At 42.1% G+C, this 23,834-nt stretch overlaps 1 protein-coding gene across 7 annotated transcripts in view; it reads left to right on the top strand.

The window, feature by feature from the left end:
- The first annotated feature begins 7,644 nt into the window (after positions 1-7,644).
- The window catches only part of LOC146521761 (sodium/potassium/calcium exchanger 2-like), a 52,844-nt gene continuing 36,654 nt past the window's right edge, over positions 7,645-23,834 (top strand). For 2 of the 7 annotated variants that reach the window (XM_085154866.1, XM_085154867.1), the window contains exons 1-2: positions 7,647-7,884; positions 8,929-10,004. In XM_085154866.1, coding sequence (XP_085010992.1) covers positions 9,103-10,004 — 902 coding nt within the window. In that variant the 5' untranslated portion in view covers positions 7,647-7,884; positions 8,929-9,102. Of the gene's footprint in view, positions 7,885-8,100; positions 8,219-8,928; positions 10,006-23,834 lie in introns of those variants that run through there. The other 5 variants (XM_085154864.1, XM_085154862.1, XM_085154865.1 and 2 more) reach the window with 5 other exon arrangements.

Raw genomic sequence — 23,834 nt, forward strand, 5'->3', positions numbered from 1 at the left:
AAGTTATTTCTATTTAATTATTACTAGTTTCTCAGGTCAAACATTTGCTAACTTTTTCCACTGCACACTGTGTTTTTGTTGTTGACTGAAAAACAGTTTTTATGTTGTTGCCAGTCAGCACTTCCATAACGCTAGATTACCTTCAGTGGAAGTCACTGTTTTCAAAGAGGAAAAAAGGTTTGGCTTGTCCAAATATGTCATAAAAAGTCAACATTTTCCACTAAGTGCACTTTCTTCATCACATCACCGTATAGCAAAGATGGTGATAAAACAAAAGTCCAGGTATTTGAACAGCACACCTTACCTGCTGCACCTCTAAAGATGAGAGAAAGGACTCAAAATGGCTCCCTATCAAAAAGTTGGGCTTTGTCACAAGCAAGCCAAGCTTGCTTTGCCGCGCTCAGCCAACAGATGGAGAGCTTGGCAATCTTTTACACGAAACATTTGGCAAAGGCAAAGTTCAGCGACTACACTCTGAAGAGTGTGCTGGCATCTTTCGAGTCCATTTTAAGGGCATTGAACTGTCTAGTTTGGTGCTTAACTTAGACCTTGTGCCAAGTTTAGCAATATTTCGTACTGTCTTTGACGGTGAATGAGTTTAAATATTTTCTGCCTTTCTTTACAATAAAAACGACAACCTATACAATTCAATGATGCTTAAAGTGACATTTTTGAAAAGGGTAAGTTAAGGGAGAAAATCACCTTCAGTTCCTTTACCCGTTTATTTTGTGAAGGTTGGGAAACTGTCTAATTTGCTCTAAGATTTCTGTGTGATTAATAAGAATACCCCCCGCCCCCCTTTGCGTCTCACACTGCTATTGTTCTAAAACCTCTTACTGCTGGTGACCTCTGAAAGTCGAAGCGTGTTCCTCCTGATCTGTTAAGGGACCGACTTGATTAAGTCCAGATGTGACGTGACCTGGGATTAACCCATTCTTTGGTCTTCTACAAAGCATGCCAAGGAGATTTGCACCAACACCAAGGGACACCAAGGCTCACGCACACTTGTCCAAATAATTAGTAACATCTGCAGCTGGCACGCTGTCTTAACTTTGCCAAAAGTAATTATTCCAAAACATTAGAAATGTAGGTGTTGATCCAGCAAAACAACAATCAACCGATTCCTCACGATCTGAAAGGATGTGACTTCTCTGTATTTTAAAGACCCCCCGACCCCCCTCCGTCAGTCTTGACTTGTCAAAAACGAACCATATCACCTTAAGTGCACTTGATTACGCAACCCTTTCCGCCCCCCCCTCTCCACATCTCCTTGGGCCGTCTGTGTAATCTGCTGAGATTTAAACCTGCTGCTCCTGTTTAATAAATCCACTGCGATTAAAATAGGATTACAGCTCTGCTTTCGCCTTCCTAATGACATCGGCGCATGAAACATTTTTTGACTTTTTTTCCCCTCACTTGTCTGGTTTTTACCCCGTCTCGTTCACCCACACCTCCTGCTCGTCGAAACCAGACAGACAGCACTGACCTATCCCCCCTCCCTACCCAACATAAACTCACTGGCCCAGCAGGTCAGTCCATCTGTGGGGCTGTTGACATAAGGATTAACCTTATAATGCAGCACGCACCCTGTATCAATGCTGAGCCCCTTCACACCACGCTTCTCAATAGCAGATAACAGCCAAAGAATATTTGCTGCACTGTCAGGTTGTTATTTACTCATCAAACATCCATGGATAAAAAAAAAAGACATGAAATATTGAAAGGCATGTTGCACTACCAAAGGTCACAAGGACACCCCGCACGTGCTGTCCTTCCTGCTTTTAGAAATGTGACATGAGGGATGAAGAGAGCAAATCGATATGATTTTTTTTCTTGCTTGTTCTGCTTTAGCATTGCTCCGCCATTATTAAATACAGTAAAGTCACAAAAGGCAAAGATTGATTGGATTTGCTTCAGGTGACTTCATGACCCCGGCACAGAAATCCATTCATGATAGTATTTCTTACTTTAATTCTTTGCTTTTTGAAGTTTCCTCTGAACCTTTAGGGTAATGACATAAAAGGCACACGTAGGAAATTCAGCTTTTTGAAGCATCTCTGTCACTTTCCAGACTATCTTGACCATAACACACTCTGGAGGACACACTAAAGTTAAATTCAAAGTACTGAACATTTATATAAAAATACTGTTAAGATCAACCAGGTCAAAAATACAAAACTGCCGTTTCACTGTGGTTCAGGTCATGTTTTGTTTTTAATTTAAAAAAGTTTCAATTTTATAATTAAAAGTTGCACGCAGCAGGGTGGTCTGGCTCTCTTCCCCAGTATACCTCTGTCCCGTCTTCCTCCCCTCACCCCAAACTGGTCATGGTAGATGGCTGCCACTTCCTGGTTCTGCTGAAGGTTTCTTCCTGGGAAAAAGGTGTTCTTCCTTCCCACTGTTGCCAAGTGCTTGCTCCTAAGGGTTTGTTTGATTGTTGGGGTTTTCTCTATTATTTTTACCCTACAATACAAAGCGCTTTGAGATGACTGTTATTTTGATTGGGTACTATATAAATAAAATTGAATTGAAAGCACCATGTCCAGTGACTTTGGAAATTTTAAGGTCAGTAGGAAGCTGACTTCTTTAGGTTTCATTGAAATGTTTCAGCAATACTGGGAAGATTGCACGTGTTTCCCTCAGAATACACTTTAATGAGTTTTGCTTTACGGTCTCAAAAATTTGAACAGATTTCAGTTTGCTCAGTATTGTGGTTTATTTCCAAATAGCTCATAATCTACACTCATAAAAATGCAGAAAGTGCTGACTGCAATTTGACTAAATGTAAATTTTCAGGTGATTTTTCAACACAAGTACAATGTAAAACATTAAAGTTATTGGAATCTGGTCAAATGACATTTACTTGATTGGTATACATTCAATTATACCAGTCATATTTTCCTTAATGAATAATTATTTGGATAAATCAACCTTCTGATTTAATATATTTCAGTTGCACTTTACTTAAGACTATTGCTTTATCCTTATGAGGGCAAAGAAAGTTTTGTTTGAGTGCAGTGACACACACAACTTCAGCTGTACTAGCAAACATCAGCACGTTAATGATGTAACACCTTCACCCCACCCTAGTACAACGAGTAGTTTAAAAAAATAAATAAACAAAAGAAAATACAGAAATCAAAAATTACAAACCGGTTTGAAAAGTTTTGGACTGCACCGTGCGCTAACATATACCATGAAAGCAGGATTTCACTTTCACAATGTGTGCTTGCATCTAATCAGCCCAGCACCCGGCGATCAAACCTGCTTGTGGATTATCGTTTCGTTAATCCCTTTTGCACTACTTGTGCTAAAATGAATACCCCCCCCCTTCATTTTAAGACAAATTGGTCCCGCCCACATTATCTTGGAACAATCTTGGTTTTATGCTGAGCTTTGAATATATTTACGCTGCCATTTTTGCCACTTCCTGAGCATCTCATTTCCACCTTTTCCTAAGGAGCAGGTGGACTGTCCAAGCCTCTTTGTAGACACTTGTGGTTGTGATGGGTGGGGTTATTAATTTGGGGCTTTCGACATCTAATCCAGAGAAAGTCTTTTAGAAAAATCTTATCTTGAGACTCCAATTTCACTTCTTTCCTCAGCTATAAGAGCAAAAAGCTTGTTTAATAGCTCTAACTCAGTACTTTGCTTTAGTCAGTTGTACTTCCCTCTTCACCAGAAAAAACTTGCTTGGTTATCATCACCCTATCTATCCGCCCCTCCGTGCCCCAATGCCCACAAATCCTTACAACAATGTGGGACACAAAGGCTTGGATTTAGCTGTCAGGCCAAAGTGAGGGTAGGTTGGGTGGGCCTGGTGTGGAGGGGAGGGGTCATTTGTTTTTGTCACAGTACCTATTTCAGACATATCAAAACAACTGCCACCATCACCCTTCCTCTGTACCGCAACCCAAATGACCCGTGACCAGTCATCACTTTTATCCTAGACACGGAGCCAGATTGTGAGCGCTCGGTGCTGGGGGTGTAGAAGAGAGGCTTGCGTGTGTCCTGTGGGACTATTGTTGAAAAAGAGCTGACAGCTTGGATGGGATCTCATCTGATAGGCATAAATATGGACGAATTGAAAAACACGCTTACAGACAACATGGTTGTGTTGGAGACAACCCTGAAGAAGTCAAAAGCATTTAAAAATCCTGTTCAGAGCTGTATGATCTAGTAACCAGGAACATACTTGTCCGTCCAGATCTGTATCAAATATGCAGAGCATGAACTGTATTTATGTTTGGTTTGTAAGTTTGCAGCCATGATCTCACACTGGCTCAATTATAGCTTAAGTAGAGCCCGACTGATACTGAATTTTGGTTGGGCGAGTTTTTAAAACTAAAGATATCCAATATCTCTATATTTCAGACAATGTTCACATTCGTACTGTATAAATGCAATATGTAATATTTATCACTGTTTAACTTTCCAATAATGGTTAGGGGCTAATTTCACTTATAACTTGCACCATCATGTGTCTACCTGTGATGCTGCTCTACTGCATATGCAGCAGGACTGCAAGTGTGAATGAAAATAGGCTCATGTTTTCCCACCGGCGTTCACAAATTAAAGTGTGGCCAAATCGAACAGAGAAGTGTGTTTTTCAAGAGACTGCAGGACAAAGTCATTTTGACGTTCGACCACCAAATTCTGATCACTTAATTTTGAAAAACCAAGTCGGTGCTTCTTCAGCAAATGTAAGATATTTCCTGAGACATTTCATGCATGTCCATCCATGAGAGAGAAACCAACATGTTTCTGTCCAGTCCAGGGTGTGCTGCTGGTGTGGAAGCATGAAAACGGCTCAGCTATTGGCCATTTGGCGTCACTAAATCAATACTTAGATCAGGTTTATTGATTTACCTTCACACCTACCTGGACCCAGGCTATAGGGGAACTCCACAGGTTTTTGCATTATTAATAAATTTGTAGATTTACAAAACAACCAGTACAAGAGCTGCTCACTTTGCAAATAAAGTCCTTACCAAAAACCATAATGGTTACTGGTCACAAAAGATCATGCTATCAATAATGTGATGTAAGTTAAATCTCTCCATGTTTCCTGTTAGGTAACAAGAAACAGCCACAGGGTACAAGAGAGGTTAGCAGAGGGGGAAATCAATGAGGTCAGTGAATCGTGATTTGTCATACAGCACCAGACCATTAGTGTCACACATACTTTGTCACACTGCATAAAGATTATTTGTCTGTGTCAGTCCAACAGGAATTGTCCCACAGGCTACTAAGTAGCTGGGGACTTATTTGACATGAGGGGGAAACATGGCTACCCCGGGGGACTGCAGGGTTTTGTGAGATGAAGAGGTGGCATGGGCTGACATATTCAAAAATGAAGCAAACTGGAATATGACGCTCATCCATCCATCCATTCATTTTCAGCTATTTATCTGGGTCCGGCCTGCAGAGCAGCAGTCTGAGGAGATGCCTGGACTTCCCTCTCCCAGGCCACCTCCTCCAGCTCATCCGCTTGTCTGTGGGGACACCAAAGCAGACTGATATAAGCAGCAGAGAAAGATGTTCCACCCAGCATGTCCTGGATCTCGTCCAAGTCTCCTCCCAGCTGGGGATACCTGAAACATCTCACCTAGAAGGCATCCAGGAGCCATCCTAATCAGATGCCTGAAGCATCTCAACTGGCTCCTTTCAGTGTGGAGGGCTACATACTCTACTTGCCACTCTCGAATAAAGCTCATGTGATCTTTAAAGTTTTCACAGGTTTATTTTCATGATTTTGTCATAAAAAATGACCATATTTGATTTAAAGTTGGCCACTGTCCTCTTTCAGGTCATCTTGCAATCATTCGCCTCTCGATCACTGGAAGTCGTCTGTGAAGGTTGTCAGTCATCCAGGTCATCGTACTCTAAGGAGCTTGCAAAGAAAAGCGTCTGCACTTCATTAAGTTGCTTGAAGACGTTTCACCTCTCATTTGAGAAGCTTCTTCAGTTCTAAGGTCAAATGGTGGGGAGTCCCAGATTTAAACCCTGTGGGAGTGTCCCCCCACAGAGGGACAAAGGACCCCCTGATGATCCTCTACCTAATCACATGCGCCAAGGCGTGAAAACGGGTGTAGGTCACAATCAGCCAAGGTTTCAGGTGAGTTAAATCTGCTATACTCAGTTTCTGTTTGCATTGCCTCCAGGTGGGCTGGAAACATTACAACCCTGCCTGAAGAGATGACAAGGAAGCATATTTAAACCAGGTAAGGAGTTTCTAATGTGGGTGGATAAAACACGTTTATAAGCATGTGACTCTTTTGGCATTTTGCTTATGCAATATAATTGTAATAATTAAGTATGAAAAATGAAAAGCAGTAATGAATAAAACATGTATGTGTGTGTGAGACAGAGACAAGTCCCAAAAGACACGAAAGAAACATTCCCTATTTAAAGAATGTGAAATTATTTTTCTTTTATAAAGGTAGTTAAACGTGATGATTGAAAGAGGTGTTAAGGTAACTGGCTTAAGTGTGCAGATTAATCCATAATATATTGTTCAACTCTTTGCCAAGTAAATGTGAAGGGGAAAACGAATTAGTGAAACTGCAGGAAGTAGACAATTGCTCATATGGGATTTTTAAGACTGATATCGATTTTGGTGAAACATTCGCCATTTTTTCTCCTCTTAGACACATGAAACATAAACAAGTTTCTCTAAAAATTGCTAAATGTAATTATTTAAGTGGATAACTCTTTTACCTTTTCTCCGACTGCAGGGATGAGCTGGTTGTTTGTGTTTTGTCCTGTGGCCAAAAGAAGAAAGCGCCCTCTAGCGGACAGAATATGCAATATCAAAACTCATGAAGGGTGTTTCTTCCCTGTCATCTATCCAGTGTCAACCCCCCCCCCCCAAAAAAAAAACAAACAACACACACCACCACCACCACCAATAGAAGATAATATAGCTAATCAAGTAGCTAATCTGGGGGCTGATGTATTGATCACGCTCTACCAGGAAGTAAATGCACATCAGTCCAGTAAATAATCATGCGGTAAGTTTAAACATACAAGCAAAAGAAAGAAAACAGAACAGCTGCGTTTTACTCTTGTTTTCTACATCCTGAGGTAAGCCAAGCTAAGCTGCTGGGGCAGAGCCTCTTCCACGATGAACAGAAAGATGTGACAGCAGACCTGAATGATCTCATTAAACACTTGGCAAGAAACCAAACCTTCCCAAAACCGAGCAGAGGTGTAATGGGAGGTTTAAAAAAAAGAGAGGCTGAATTCTATCTGGAGCATGCTCTTTAAAATGAGCGGCGCTGCATCGTTTGGCTTCAGGGTTATCTTTAAGAAATGGATCCATCACGCGCATGTAACCTTGAGGTGACCCCAGCCATGCACACACATTTTCTAAGCTGAGGCATATCCACCTGTTCCGCCATCGGGGGAGGGGGATCAGTGGAAATACTGCCTTTGCTGTGTAACCACGGCAACTCCTCCCTCAAAATGAAACATCACCAACGCCCCCACTGCGTGATCAGCGGAGGACGGATGCGCTGTCTGCCGCTTACCTGGCTTTAATAATAAGCCGCCAGGTTCACGTGGTCAGCCCAGCCCAATATTCTGCCACTTTAGAGAGGTCGTTTCGACTGGGAGATTTTTTTCTCTTTCTCTCTTTGTCATCCCAGACGGCAGAGATGCTGCTGCTGCTGCTGCTGCTCTGAGGGAGAGAGGTGAGCGCATTCTTCACCTCCCCAACACTCACCCCACCCCTCAATCTAAAGCTCCTCCTCTGTCGCTGGAGAGCTCAGACCGGTCACACTTTGCTCAATGAGAGCAAGAGGGCAACGGAGACGATTTCCTAATTTCAACCTGCTGCAACTGCTGCTGTGCCGTGCGGCTGTTTTCTCGCCTCTTTCAAAGGTAAGGACGCGGTCTGCAGCCTGTCCACGCGTCATGCGCCGCGGCAGGGAACTTAACGTTCGTGAGGGTGATGCTTAGAGCTGTTTCTGATGTGGTGATACCCCTGAAAGGGCGAATGCATTAATGAAGGGCAGACGGGGGGAAAGAGTTGTCAGTGGAGCTGGTATGTCAGACCACCCGTGCAGCATCAGTGAAAAGTCAAATAGGACACGGCGTGCGTGTTTTGATGTGCTTCCACTTGCGCAGCGTCGTCGGAGGCTACATGTTTACAATCTTGGACTGCAGCCCTGTGGTGTCCGTAAACCGTCGGCCTTTTGTGTTAATATTGTCCCAGGTAATAGATAAATACATTTAAAAACTCATTATGATTTTTGTTGAACAGCTGGATAAAATCAGAATTGAAAGGGTTCGATCAGGATCAGCTGCAATCATCTGTCAGTGAGATAAGTTTTCTCTCTGCTCGCATATCTTGTGGTTTGAATTGGTTTACTTGGAAACGTGGAGTGCTGTTGATTCAGAAATACACTCGATAGTAGGGGGGCTTATGGTGTTCCGCTGTGAGGCCAAAAATGACAAAGTCATGGTGGATTTGCGTGCAAATGTTCAGACTTCAGATCATGTGAATTCTGCATGTATTTTTCCTTAATATGCATCTTTGTTTAACTGCTTGCCTCCATCCTCTCAGATGGAAACAGTTCAAAACAGTGTCCGTGTCATTTGTATTAAAAATGCTTTAAGCAGAGTAAGCCGCAAGTGCATGGCTCTAATTCTTGGATCTTGTTTGCTACATGTCTCCTTATAGCCTGATGATTTTTGGGGAGTGGGTTTATAGTGGAGTCTTCCACAGTGACACTGATTTACTGGTTGTTTAATGTTAGTGTGTTTAGTTTGACTATGATAAATTAATAATTTGTAATCATTCTATCTTAGATTTTTAGGACCACTAATAACCAACCAAATAAACCTTGTGTAAAATATCAAAATCACCTCTTCAATTTCCCTCACTCGGCATTCATTTTTTTTCTTCCTTGTTTTGTCCATCAGAGGCGAATATGACGACATCATTTGGCAAACCAGACCCTGGGAAACATCTACTGTCAATTCAGTTCGTTTGAAACCAAACACGACATGATGCGTTGTCTCCGGTGAAACTTGCTCCGCCACTCTCCCCTCTTCTGCGCACCTATTGAGAGAGAGGACACCAAAAGCTGCATAGACATGGGTTCAGATCAACCCTGCATGGATTCTCCAGAGCCAAGACCCATATTGGGTCCTGCCTGTAAGCAGCTGGGCCGTCGGTGTCTGAGGAAAAAGTTCAGGCCCACACGAATCTTGGGGTTGGCCTTCAGTCTGGTGGCCTTAAGTGCTGTCTCCTACAGTGCCTTTGCCTGGAACTCAGGAGGTGTCAGCGAGCCAGTGCTCCCCCAGGAGAGTCTCCATCAGTCGGCCCCACACAGGACCCTACTTTTTACCCAACACCAGAGAGACCCCAACGTGTCAGCTGACATGCCAATAGCCATGAAATCTACAGCAGATAGCAACGACAGCCAGGGGGAGTACCCACCAGACATTTTTACCCTCTCCCAGAGGCGCCAAGGAGCAGTGGTCCTCCACATGTTTGGCATGATCTACATGTTCATCGCGTTAGCCATCGTGTGCGACGAGTTCTTTGTCCCGGCGCTGACAGTCATCACAGAAAAGCTGACCATTTCCGATGACGTTGCGGGCGCCACCTTCATGGCGGCGGGAGGATCAGCTCCAGAACTCTTCACCTCCATCATTGGCGTTTTCATCTCGCACAGCAATGTGGGCATCGGGACCATCGTGGGCTCGGCCGTCTTCAACATCCTCTTTGTCATTGGGATGTGCGCCATCTTCTCCAAGGAGATCCTCAACTTGACGTGGTGGCCGCTCTTCCGTGACGTATCCTTCTATATCCTGGATCTGATCTTGCTCATCATCTTCTTCCTGGATAACGTCATCTCCGTGTGGGAAAGTATCACGCTGCTCACGGGCTACGCCGCCTATGTGATCTTCATGAAGTTCAACAGCAATGTCGAAGGATTTGTCAAAGATTGCATGAACAAGAACCAAGTGGTAGAAGTAGAGGTACAACCCAAGGTGAGTTGAAATGATAGTTTCAAGCAATAAAGAAGTTAAAGTAGGTGTGCAGACGTTAGTTTTAGTATTTTTGGCTGCTAGAAATGACCTCGGATGTCTCCTCTGGTATGGGCACATTCATCCCTTTCAGTCATTCCACGCAGCTTTAGATGTTACTCTAATAAAGTCAGACTTGCTTTGATAACCCAAACCTAAATTGTCTGCGGAGACATGCTTTAAAATGATATGTATCTAACGCCTTTCTCTCAAACAGAACCATTGTCTCCTCACTTATCTCTTAGATCTTCCAGCATATGACTGGTGATGCCAAACATATGCTTTACTGTCTTCCATCGCACACGCTCATTATTTCAAAAATAATCAAAACTCTGTAGGCGTTGAGGATGGAGCACTTTCAACTGCTAAACTGATTGTACATCAGTATGATTCACTCGTCGCTGCTGTGCAGGGTTGGCATACTGTATTCCACTGTGGGATTAATAAAACAGAATCAAATGTGTAATTCTGGGTTAAGCTCTACAAATTGTTTCCCAGTCTGACAACCAAATGCTTTGGAAAATCTCAGGAATCTCTTTTTTTTTTTTCTCCTGCAGTTAAAGATTTCTCACATAAAAAAACCAAACTGTCACGTGAAGCGCACAAACGCACGCAGCTTGATGAGGTAAACCACGCCAAGTACATGGCTTCAGGATTGGTACGGCAGCCCTGTGCGAGTGTCTTCACATTTACTCTTAAGTGGAATTCTTTTTTTTCTTTTCCTTCCTCGCTTGAAGGCTTAAACATCAAATACTTCCCGGATAAAAACAGTCGAAATCGCTGTGTTGCTTCATTTCACTTTCACCCCCCCCCCCCCACCCCCCCCACCAATGACACTTGAGGGCAAAAGACACCGCACTGCAATTTGATACTTGTGTAGAGATTATCCGGATGAATTTAGATTTCTTTGTGACATGAGATGGAAATGAAATTTGAAGAAGGATGCATTGTAAAGCTTTCACTAAATCGGGATTTATTCTAAGTACATAAGTGCTATTTAAACAGCAGGTTACGCAATGCTGAGGGAAAAACTCTCGAAGTCGGTAGCACCTGTCTGCTGTTCAAAATATTAAATGCTTAAATAAACTGATCTGTCCTTTTCTTTTTTTGTTTAAATTTACCTACTTCATGTCAGCAGTTACCTTTTGCACCTGTGTGCTGTTTACGCTGTATTGTTTTCATATAATGCACAAAAAAAAGTGCGCTTGCCAAGTGCCAGAAAAAGAGTCAGTTGACCTTGAATTGCAATGGATTCTGGGAACTTTGGCTCAGAGAAGCTTGCGCGTGTGTTGTGTCTGTCGTTAAAACAACTTCTAACAGAGGGAGAAAAAAATGGGAGCAAGACAGATGATTCGATTAAAACCCTCCATCATCTCAGCATTCCTTACAACAAACTGAGCGTTTTCCTCTCTCTTACATTGAGGACAGCGATACCACGGCTGCACGTCTCAGCATCCGCCCTTATGAAGGAAGCAAAATGTGTGAAAAATGGCAATATTATTATTATTATTAAATAATTACTTATATAGGCTGTCTGTTGACCTCTTTTTGTTTTGCAGTCTGGGTCGACAGGGTTAATAGAACTGCAAAGGCACAAATATTATTAGAACATAATCATCTAAACACCCTTGTTTAATCAAGCTTTGACACTTTCGGGACGTGTGTATTTCAAGGCACGAGTGTTATTTTGAGAATTAATTGATACGAGCAGGCGTGCGTGTGTATGTGTGTATGCTCAAGTTCATACGTGAGCGATGGAAGGTACGATGAGTCATAAAAATGTTAGGCAAAATAAAACTGAGTCTTATTTTGTGCCTTTTTTGTGATGATCTGAGTAGCCCCTAAATCTGTTCATTGTTGTGGATGTGTTCAAAGGTGTAGTCTTGCAATGGAAGGGATGCTGGGCTGTATAGTTATGTCCCATGTCCTTGAGTAAAACACATGGCTTAACAAAGGGGGGGCTTCCCTGAGATTATTTGGTGCTTTAAGAGATTGGGGTGTCACTTTTGTGTTACTGTTAAACAGGAGAGACATGTTGTGCTGTGATATGTGAGGGTTGCTTGGTAAGATAATTGGCAGCTAGCCGTTTAATCCTGCATGTATGCCGTAAGTGCCATGAAATATTAGATCCTGAGTTTGACACGAACCCCCAGCTTGGTGTTCTGCATTTAGAAGTCATCCGTGAGTGTTGTACCGTCTGTGACTGCTACCTTTCATCACATTACATAACTGCTTGTACCAGTTCTCGCTCTTTTTTTGTTTGTTTCTGTCACAAAGGGTTTCTTTTGTGTGTCTTGTTTATTCTGGTCCCAGTAACATAAAAATAGATGACTTTGTTTCTCGTATTTTCACAGAAAGTAATGCTTTAGCTTCCAGGCAGAAAGTTAACCGGCGAGAGCTTTGTTGGCTTTTCGATCACTGGACAAATCAGAGGTGTCAAACTTTTTTTTCTCTCTTCTTCTTCTTCTTCTTCTTCTTTTGAATCCCGTGGGCCTAGATTTAACATTTTTAGTATGACAATAAGAGAACTGTCACAGCCACACACAGGCTACTGAAAGTTACATGCGTGCAGTTGTTTTATCATCAGTTTGTGCAATTTTCTATAATCTCTTAATCCAATTTGCACAACTATTAATGGTCTGCACTTACGCCGACCTGGACATGCAGTAAAATAGGAGATCAGCAGCTTTGAATTTTAACAAGTTCAAGGCTTCACGTTGTTTGGGGAGTGAAAACATATGAAGGGTTTCACACTCCTTCCAGCAGGCTAATCTTGGCTGCTCTTGAAGTTTAGTTCAATCTTATTTACCAGGCAATGAATGAATTACTTGGAGGTGGAAAATGAACTCTGCTAGCACAAGTGAATGGATGCATTCACGCCCAAAATATGAATCTTAAAGAATGTTTTCAGGTTTATGTGACTACTAGCAGAACATTAGCATTTAGCATTAACGTTCTTTGGGTAACATCAGGCTAGTTAGGTGCAACTGATATGATAAGTTATGGCAGTTTGACATAGCATGCTCATCCTTTAAGTTTATATTGCTAACATAGCTGTAATTTTAGCTCCTGCTTTCTCTCCATCATTGCACAAGAGACAGCATCAGCTAAATTTACAGCTAAGCTTACAGTACTGCATGTTGCTAACTTTGCTAAGTTTTCAAAATAGCCTGGAAAGCTAATGGGTGCTAATGCTAAGGAAGCTCAGTTTATTTTAGTGATCCCTTTCAAATACATCTGGTGTTATAAAAGGCAATGCTTAAACAATTTATTGGAATAAGTGATGTAAAAGCTTAGTAACACACATTGTAAGACCACACGTCCACAACTTTGAAACAAGTAGATATTGGAAGGAAGCATTTACCTTTTCATTTCCTGATGGTAGCTAGTACTTCTGTTTGAGTACTTAGCTGTTGCTTAATCTCACAATAAGTACACTTGCCCACAGAGTTGGGTTGCTACCTTAAGGCCATATTAACATCTGCGGTATAATCCTTACCTGCTGTTAATGAGTTTTATTCTTCTTATTTCTGTTTAATATTGCAGTGTGTCTTCGGGGTTTAGATGATAGAGATGACACTAAAGTTGAATGCTATTTACTGCTATTATTGTTGTTGAAATTTTGCAGTAAGGATTTCAAAATAGATAATAAGAAATATTTAATTTCTTCATATGGGATGAATCCTAACCAGTATCTCTCCAGGCTTTCTGAAGTGTCTTTCAAAGTCTTTATTCAGACTTTGGCTCATTTTCAGGCCAGTCCTTCTACCTGGCAGTTTTCAGAAGAATGTTTTTTAAGACAACGTGGCAGGACTAAAAAGATATGTACAGCAGATTAACAATAGCGGAAATTCATGTGCTTAGGAAAAAGGAAAAATATCCAGCAAGGACCTGACAAATTTGTTGGGGCTTCATCAGATTTTGACCCATTAGGCAATATCACCTGGAAAGCATCTGATTAGAAATATCTTAATTTTTCAGCATAGCATCGATCCTAAACACACTGCCACTGCAGTAGAAGCATACCTGGATTGGAAAAACACAAAGTGGAAAGTGTAAGTCATTGATTGGCCTCCCCATAGCCTGGACCTCAGCCTTATTGAAGCAGTGTTGGATCATCTTAACAGAGAAAAGATTAAAAGGCAGCCAACACCCAAAAAATTGCTTTAAAATGTCCTTTAAGAAAGAGAACTATTTCTTATTCTTAAAGAAATAATGAGTAAGCTTTCCTTAGAGTTCAGGTTGTTTGAAAAATAAAGGTGGTCTCTAGAGATAAAGCTCATGAGAGTTGTATAAATTTTGTTTTTGCCTTACGGTCCAGTCATACAAGTCCAGAGACCAGGCAGTGGCCATCTGTCAGAGACTGGTTTTTCAGGGAAAAATGTGTATTCTCTAACCAGTTCCAAATGGAGTTTGACTCGTGGCATCCTTTAAAGTTATAGAAATTATTATTTTGAAATACTGATTTCATAGTGTCAGTTCTTTGTCTCTTAAAGTATTGCAGAATATGTGTTTGCTTTCAGTGTGTGCCACTGTTGTTTTGACATGGGCTGTATGCCTTAAGCTAAACCTCTCAGGATAGTGATGAAAGGTGACTTCAGCGTTGCGCATATCTGCGCCCTTAGCTATGATGGTTTGTGGGTCAAAGATGGGCCACTTTACTGTAACACTGCTGTTAACTTTCATCTGTTTTCTTATAGTGAATCTACTTAACGTGGTCCTGAATTAAGTGACTTTATGTGACAGAGTCAACTCAAGCCTGTGCACAGTTTGATTGCAAAATGCTGGGTCACTTAGTATTTGCACTGGGGCCAAAGGAGGCCACCCAGTGCTTGATTAATTTTCCACCCCATCAAAATGCTTGTCACCCACACATCCAGTGAATCCTTAATGGGCAGACTGTACAGACATGGTTCGAGGTCGCAGTAGAAATAGTGGGTCTGTCTTTAGCCTCACAAGCTTGGATCGTCATGCCACTGCAAGATAAATGAGTACTGCTTTCAACTTTGGCTATTTTTTACTGCAAAAACAGCAGATACGTGTGTAGTAGAGTTGGATTGGCATGTGTCCCACCACAGCAATCATTTGTCCACCCCTTTTCTTTTTCTTTCTATGTTTGAAAAAACAGCCCAGTAAGCCAAGCCAATCAATGCTGGCACCCTAACCACACTCCCCAGTTAATATAAAAAAAAGGAATTGATGTAACTATTGGCGATCATGGCTCAAGAGTTGGGAGCTCGCCTTGTAATCGGAAGGTTGCCGGTTCGAGCCCCGGCTTGGACAGTCTTGGTCGTTGTGTCCTTGGGCAAGACACTTCACCCGTTGCCTACTGGTGGTGGTCAGAGGGCCCGGTGGCGCCAGTGTCCGGCAGCCTCGCCTCTGTCAGTGCGCCCCAGGGTGGCTGTGGCTACAATGTAGCTTGCCATCACCAGTGTGTGAATGTGTGTGTGAATGGGTGGATGACTGGATATGTAAAGCGCTTTGGGGTCCTTAGGGACTAGTAAAGCGCTATATAAATACAGGCCATTTACCATTTATTTAAAAAACCTAATCTGGCTGAACACGGACCAAAAAGGGTCTTTTGTCATCTGGAGGCCATCATCCTGACTGCCTCCTCTGGATCACCTTGCCTGGCTCACCCAGGCCTATTGCTATCACATTATCCTGTGACCTCTCACATTGTTTCAGCTGATGAGCTGAAAGGCTGCTTTTGAAAATACTGGCCCAGGCAGATCCGATTACCCGACACTTTGTGCATGATGGTTTTATGGAAGGCACGGCTTTTCTGGATGAGTGTGGTGAAGTCACATTAAAGAAATTAAATGGTTAATATCGTTGTACAGTGTACTGCATCATGCTGTTCCACTAAACACAACAGCAGAGATCGTGAAATGAGAGATAAGTAACAGAAAGCTGTCAACAATCAAGCACAATAAAAAGTGTCACATCCGAATTGAGATACTTGACCAGACCGTGCAGACTGGAGTCAAAGTCAGAATCTGCATTCGACCGTACTATTAGATTCCTGCTATCATCAGTGTCAGATGAGCCGGTGTATATCGATGCAGTTGTTGCTACTGCTGAGATGGAAGGTGCGACCTCTGATGCATTACCAAGCTATAAATAGCGTCACGGAGGCGAGATCTTCCATCAGGACGTGCTTCAAAAGATCGGTTACAAAGCATGTTCTGTGCAGAGAGCAGACTGCTTTACTCCCCGTGGATTTGGACATTCGGACACCAGTGCTGCACATGCCGATGACGCTCTGCGCCTTCAGTATATTCACACATGAAAACCAGTTGTTGCATGGCTGCTTGCTGTGCTGCTTTTCTTCCACACCGCACTGCGAGAACTCTCATCATCTTTGCCTCGTATTACGCATCCGTGGGATTATCTACCGTCGTGACGGGCTGCACACTCATTTTTAGCAAAGTCCAGATGGACACTGCTGAGCATAAATTATAAACTACATCTGTTTCATATTGCTATTTTAGGCTCGAAAGGATAATAAAAGTGAGTTGCCAGGCTAATTTCTGGGAAATCCTCTTGAAATGCGCATTTTAATTAGAGCGTGTTTTGTGCAAAAACGCAGGAAACATTAACCCGACTTTCCAGTGTACAGCGAGATTCTAGAGGATTGGGCGTCTCATCTCTGTCCTTCGGCTGCACGGTGGTGTACTTCTTTGAAAGTAGTGAGATTTATGGTTTTATCCTTTAAAAGCAAAGTTGTAGAAAGGACCTTGGTTTTGAGCAAAATGAAAAAGAGGCGCCGATGGAGTCAATAATCTTTCTGTGTGTTCATTTCAGGCCCAAGGTTAGAGATGCTCACATAATGGTTAGTAGAAAAACCCTACAATAATACCTGAGCATTGTTTAGCATGATGACTCATCAATCTTTTCATATCTTTTTTTTTTTTTTTAAAGAAAGGTTAGTTTTCTGTGTTTTTCCATCCGTTCGTGCCATTTTACAGGACACACCTTTGTGAGCACATACAGTATAGAAATAGATGCAGAGAGAGAGAGAGAGAGACAAGTGCGCAGCAAGCAACAACAGAGCCAGAGTCCAATAATTTAAAAATAGAAAGCCTGCAACTTTGATCTCACCATGACGATGAGGAGTCCAAGTTTTATCATCTGTTCCAGCTGTGGCTCATTGTCTGAGGAGGGAGGAAGGGCTGAGCGCTACTGTTGAGCCAGTAATTCGTTTTCCTGTTTTGGAGGTTTTACCTTGTTGTTGGCCTGTTAGACAAGTCAATAGAGGTGGGAAGAAAACAAAAAAGGTTCAAAAGAGAGTAATGGAGTGATCAAAACATACAGTGTCAACTTTTACAGGCTTGAGTGGAGGGCTGTTTAGTTTCTTCTTCCATTGTGTGCAATTACTCTGCAAGCTGTCTTGGCTGTGTCGTACTTCCCTGCTAGAGCTCGGCTTTTGTTCACATTCAATTCATTTGCATTCAGCGATTATAATTGTACTAGCTGAAGTTTTTATTAACACCCCAGGTTCCTATGACTCCTTTTTTATGTCGCTCTGAATAGTCAATTGTGGGTTCCCCCTTCTTTCTTATCGGAGTGGACAGTGACTCTTTGCTGCCTCCCCAGTGCCGGTAATGATTTGAAGGTGACCTCGTCTCACAGTATTTTGTCTGTGCAGTATTCAAATGCATAAACTGGTGTGCTTAGAGCAATTAAAAAAACCCCAAAACCAAACATTGAAGCTTATCATTTTTACCATCCGTGGAGCTGTTACGATTTGGGCCGTTTCCAAGATCTTCACAAAGCAAAAAGAAATGCGCACATGGCCCTTGATACCAAAAACTTCCAAGTTAATTTATGCACATAAATCTCCTTTAGGATTACCTTATCTCATCCTGTGATGCGTACATCAATTCAGCTTTAACCTAAAGAGACCAGTTATGTAATTAAACTGCAATTTTCTCCCTACACTATATGTTCCCATATAGCGCATAAAATTTGTTGATTAATCCATTAGCTGACTCACAGAAAACTAATCTGGCCATTTTGATAATGAGGAGCAGGTGGAGAGTTTGTCTGGGGCACTGAAAATTCACATTTATTAGAACGTTGGTGAGTATGCGAGAAATCTGTAAACAATGCAGTGCTCGCTGTAGCCAGTTGCCACTGCACCTGTCACTTTCATTTGTCTCGTTCATCACTCTGACTTCACTCATGCGGTAAAGCCCGAGATCTCATGTTTTGAATCTCCGCAAGTCAATTTAAAGACTCGTTATGTGTTATGTCTCTGTGCTTTGTGCAGCACCATGGACAGCACCGTCTCTTCTGCATACTTGAATATTAGTGCTTCGTGTTCTTGTTAAAGTCCACTGGTGTTAGCTTTACCATCAAGAGCAACCCAAGTGCGATCTGCTTAAAGGGTGAGGTTACCAGACTCACGTGCTTTAAGGGTTTAAGTGAGTAAAAACATCTCCTTTTATTCATTTTTGAAAGAAATACCATAACATCACAGTGGTTTCCTTCACTGATGGCTTTTTGAATAGGTTCCATTAAAGTTTCAATATTTTACCCCTTTTGAACAAGTTTATATGAAGCTCACATGGCCCCAAAAGGTGTCTTTCAAATTTCAAAGTGCCACCCGAGACTTTTTATTCCACCAAGCTTTTATGCTCCTGGGGTTTTTCTATTAGCTTTGATCCAGACTGGCTTTTTCAGTGTCTGTTGAGTTAAATCCAGCTGAGCAGATGAACCAGTGTAGCTGCTGTTTGGATGTGAAAAAGTGCTTGAGTGAAGATAAATTGTTGCTTTTAGCTAACTCTCTGAGTAAATGTACATGAAATGACAGCACAGCTGTTGGCTTTCGCTCAGATTTATCGTGATTTTGTCAGGTGGCATTGCATTTAAAAACAAACCATAATTTTTAGAAGAGCATTGGCTATGGAAATTTCCTACAACTGCGATTTAAGACTACAAGAAGTTTCATGAGGTGTTAAAGTGCTGCGTTTCTTTCACTATTTAATCCTTGGTTTGTTGTCGGATTGCAGTGGCATAAAGGGGAGGAAGCTTTCCTTTAGTTGTTGGGATGTTGCCATCAGAAAAATGGGTTAAAAGGGACAACTGAATAGTGTTGTGTCTGCTCTTGCGGCTAACAACAGGACATGTTGCATGCTTTGGTTGTAGCTGAGACCTTTTACAGATGGACTTTAAAGGAGAAGCCGCTCTGGCAAACGCTTTCTGACGTAGTGGGCAGTGAGAGGTGGAAAATAATGTAAAGTTTCCCCTTTCGATGTGTAATTGGTGGGGCACTAGAGCAATAGAGGTTGTAACGGCAACCTTCGGTCCTTCTTTGCCGTTTCTGCAGGACGTAAAGTTTCTGACTCGTGCTGTTGTTAAGTAGCTTGGATGCCTTCCGGTAGCAAAAACGAGGCGAAGGAAAAAAGAGGCAAAACATTTATTTTCCATATAAATTGAAAGGTACAAAACAAATGCCTCTGGTGGGAGCTCAGTTTACATTCCCTTTATGTTACAACAAAAAATAATATTAAAACGGTGACGGTCAGAAAACTGTTGCTCCACGTCCTGCTTGCTTACCTAACCTTTTACCCACACCCCTCCTCATGCGGGCCAAATACACACCCCCTTTGCGACACCTATCAACAGTGTTGGGGAGTAACGGAATACATGTACCGCCGTTACGTATTTAAAATACAAAATATGAGTAACTGTATTCCGTTACAGTTACCATTTAAAAAGGTGGTATTTAGAATACAGTTACTTTGTTGAAATAAATGGATTACACGGCGGTACTTCCCTGTTTCATATTGTCGCGGGTCAGGATTGTTTGGGTTTTGTTTGACAGCTACGTTCTGTTGTTCCAGGCGGCAGCGTTACGGTTGCCATGGTTACAGGGTGACGCTCTCTCTGCGTGTTTCCTGGGTGAGAGAACGCCTGTTGTTGTTGTGCTAAGCTAACAGGCAGAATGCTAAAGAATGTAGCATCATAGGCAGTGTAGTCCGTGCTGCAGGGAGAATGGACTGCCATACACGTTATGTGTCTGTGAGCGAGGGAGGGAGAAAAAGGAAAAGTACGAGCTGTCATCGAGCAAAAACGGGAGCTGGAAGCATGTAAATATAATAATAACCACTGCAGCCAAGAAGAGTGCCTGACGAGCCCAGTTGTAAGTAAGCTATTAAGACTCGACTGTACGCCGTGTTTGTGTTTTCCTCCAAAAACAATAAGTTCCGTTGGAGCAGCCTTTCAACGCCTCTCTCTGTCTCTCGCTAGCAAAGTTGACCCAAACAACAAAGTAAAGCTAGTTTTCGGCTACGAGCCCGACACAGAACCCACCGTATTAGCCAGAGGTCCCTTTACTACGGTTCGGAGCCGCGGACCTTCAGTAACAGTAATAAATCACAGCAATAGTACATTCATGTAGTTGTAAACAGCATGATAATATATTAAGTAATCCAAAGTATTCAGAATACGTTACTCTCATTGAGTAACGTAACGGAATACGTTACAGAATACATTTTGGGGCATGTATTCTGTAATCTGTAATGGAATACATTTTAAAAGTAACCTTCCCAACACTGCCTATCAACACTTTACAACAACAGACTAACAAAGCAGGATTAATTTATGGAGCACAGCCGATTACATTATAACATTAAATGATCAAGATTATAATAGAAACTTAAAGATCATGACAAATACTTAAATATGGCATGATGTAACTGAGTAAAATATTGGCCTGGACTTGGCTCCAACAGAGGTTTTAGACAACCTTATATTTTCTCTTCCTTTTAAATCTCCGAGCTTAAAATAAAAATGCTAAAATGAATTTTCAGAACATGGGACCTTTGATTCAGCAGTGGAGAATTGGCAGAGACACAAAATGTCTGATTGTTGAATGCTGCTTTATTTAATGGCCAACACAGAGGAGTGTAACATGAGGCTGTTTGTCTTTAAAGCTTAATGAGTTTGTATTCTGATGTGACCTAGACAGTCTGAACAGCTCTGGCTCCAGCCTTAAAGCTGTCTTTATTGGAGGCCACTTCTTTGCGCATTTGTTTGTGGACCTTGGGGTAATTTTAGCTCTGTGGGCTAGCAGGTATCGGATCATCACATATGATATGAACTGTTCTGAGTTCATACTGTAGGGTTTGTGCTCTAAAACTCACGATCACACAATGATGGGGTTCTTTCTGAACCTTGCTGTGGTGACTCAAGGTCATAAAAGTCGAGGGATTTCCACATTTAGTACTGCAGGATTCTGATAGAGGTAAAGCAGTTCTTGAAAATGTCATACGAGTGTGTGTGTGTGTGTGTGTGTGTGTTTTCCAAGGGAGAACCTGAAGGTGAACCGTTGAAGCTTGCAAGAAATTCAAAGCCTTTATTGATCAGGGGCTATTTTTAAAGTGGGGTCGATTAAATAATGTAACTGCACTGTAAAAGCATCATGTGAAGGGCATCCAGATGCCTGCCTCAGGGGTGTATGAAATGACTGACACACACGCCCCCAGCGAGAAGGAAATGGCACATATGGCGGGAGGTGGCCGAAGACTGGCGAGGCTTACGTACTCGGCTCCTTCCTTACGGGGATTTTTGACCCTCAGCATCAGGACCGCTAAGCTGCAGCAGCTGAACATTACATCAGCTCTGAGTTGTGGTTCATGTAATACCCGTAATTTGTGAAATCCAGACTGATGATGTCTGCGCCACACACAGCGCTCCTGTATAGATCTCGCAGCTGCGCACAGACCTGACATCGCACGGATAACCGCAGAGACAGTTTAAAACTAAATCTAAGAGTGTAAACTCTTAAAATTGAAGTGATTGCAATCAGACAGTCTCTAATGAGCTAATTAGAAAATGCTCTGGGGCTCCGTGAATCCGCTGAAAGGTTCTCCTCCGCTGTTCTTATTTAAGAGGTCTGACACTTGGTATGTCCATCACTCACAGACAGATGGTGCATGTGGCTGCCCTTCAACCCAAGTCCATTTTAACTCAAGCCTTACCAAGGTGACCTGAAAGGGGCTCTTATCAGCATATTACCCTGTCTGCACTAAATGTCAGCTGGCCAAATGGATTGACCTGGAAGAAGCTTCCTCCGCATACTTCTGCCTCCACCTCCTCTACAAAGCCCCGCTGTGTGTGTTTGTGTGTGTGTGCGTGCACTTTGCGTCAGATGGGAGGTAACTGTCTGCTGACAATTCAACAAAACAGATCAATAGTCAAGATTGTTTGGATGAGGTGCGATCAAATAATAGCCTTAATGGAAAAAGATGACGTGAAATCCAGGACAATGATGACTGCAATGCGAATGCAAAATTAAGCACACCTCAGCTAATGATGAAATCTGTTATTAATTTCCAAGTGTTCCATAAGACTAAAACTAACTAAAGAAACTCCATGGATAGGGTACACCAGTCTTTTGCAGGGTTAATACAGAGAGATACAGAGAACCGCTCACACCTACAGCCCATTCAGAATTGCCAATTAACCTCTGGACTGTGGGAGGAAGCCGGAGTACTCAGAGAGAGCCCACGCAGGGAGAACATGCAAAGACTCCCTCCGGCCGGGCTTCTAATCCGGGACCTTCTTGCTGTGAGGTGCCTGCACCACATATTTGTACTGCTAAAAAGAAATGTGTGCCTTCCTCTGTGCATTAAAGCAACCATTAAAAAGCATCAGTAAGTCCCAGCAATGCATTACTTGGCATGCTCGGCATAAACAGCGTCACTGTAGTTTATTTTAAGTCAACCCACAAACTCTGTCAGTTTAAGTCAGAGTGCCAAATGTGCAGTAATCCACTGCTTAAAATAGTCTGCAACAAATCCATCTTTATGTCTGTTTGAATAATATTTGCTAAAAAATGACACTGCCCAACTGTTTGAGGAAATGAGACATTTAAAAAAAAAAGAAGACTGTATTCGTGGACTTTTGAAGAGCAGGAATAGATGGACTTGACATGAAGTGCCACAGATGGGCTGAGGAAATTGGAAAGAGCTCAGTTATGGACTCTTTGTTGGTTTTTGACCTTCTAAAGAGGAATTTAAAAAAGAATAATACAAGATTAATCAGAAAACACAGATGATTATGTGCTGGATTAAATTTAAAAACATGTAAGCTTCGAGGTGTCATTCACATCAGCACAGAAACCTGCTGTTCACACAGCCTGTCCCACAGTGCAAAGGCCTCATTGCTTGAGCATTGATACAACCTCTGGTCACAAGAAAAGTAAATCTGAATTCCCTGACTGGTTGGGCGGTGGTTCCTTTAGGTTGTTTGTTGTTGCTAAGTAAAACTACTCCATAGAAAACCTCCTTATGATTATTTAGGTCGCTAGCAGATTGCTGTGCAAGTCTCCAGTTTGCATGGAGGATGCCAACTTGTCTGCAAACACTTGCTAACTGTTAGTTAAGTAGTAGTGAAACTTGAAAAGGCAGTCAAAATATGCATGCAAACGACAAGCATCTGAGGTCTCTTCTCTTTTTAAAAAATGTTTCCCTTAAAAGCAATGGTTGCCAGATGGTCGTAGGCTAGACTCAAGGCCCGTGAGACTGTGGGGCTTACATTGTCCCCATGATTATTACACATCCAAGATTGCAGACAAGTTGATGTCTGATGGTTAGCGATCATCTGTCTGCAAAGCTTCAATATACCATGCAGGTTAGATTTGTTAACTGTCAAAACGATCCCACAATACAGAGCAAGCATGTTTATTTACTCATTCAACTAAAATCTTTGTAATGTTTAAGGTTTTTTCTACTGCTACTTGCACCTTCCCAAAGTTGGAAGCTTGTTTTTTGTGTATGACA

This window comes from Neolamprologus multifasciatus, chromosome 3, assembly GCF_963576455.1.
Source record: "Neolamprologus multifasciatus chromosome 3, fNeoMul1.2, whole genome shotgun sequence".
NCBI classification, from domain to species: domain Eukaryota; kingdom Metazoa; phylum Chordata; class Actinopteri; order Cichliformes; family Cichlidae; genus Neolamprologus; species Neolamprologus multifasciatus.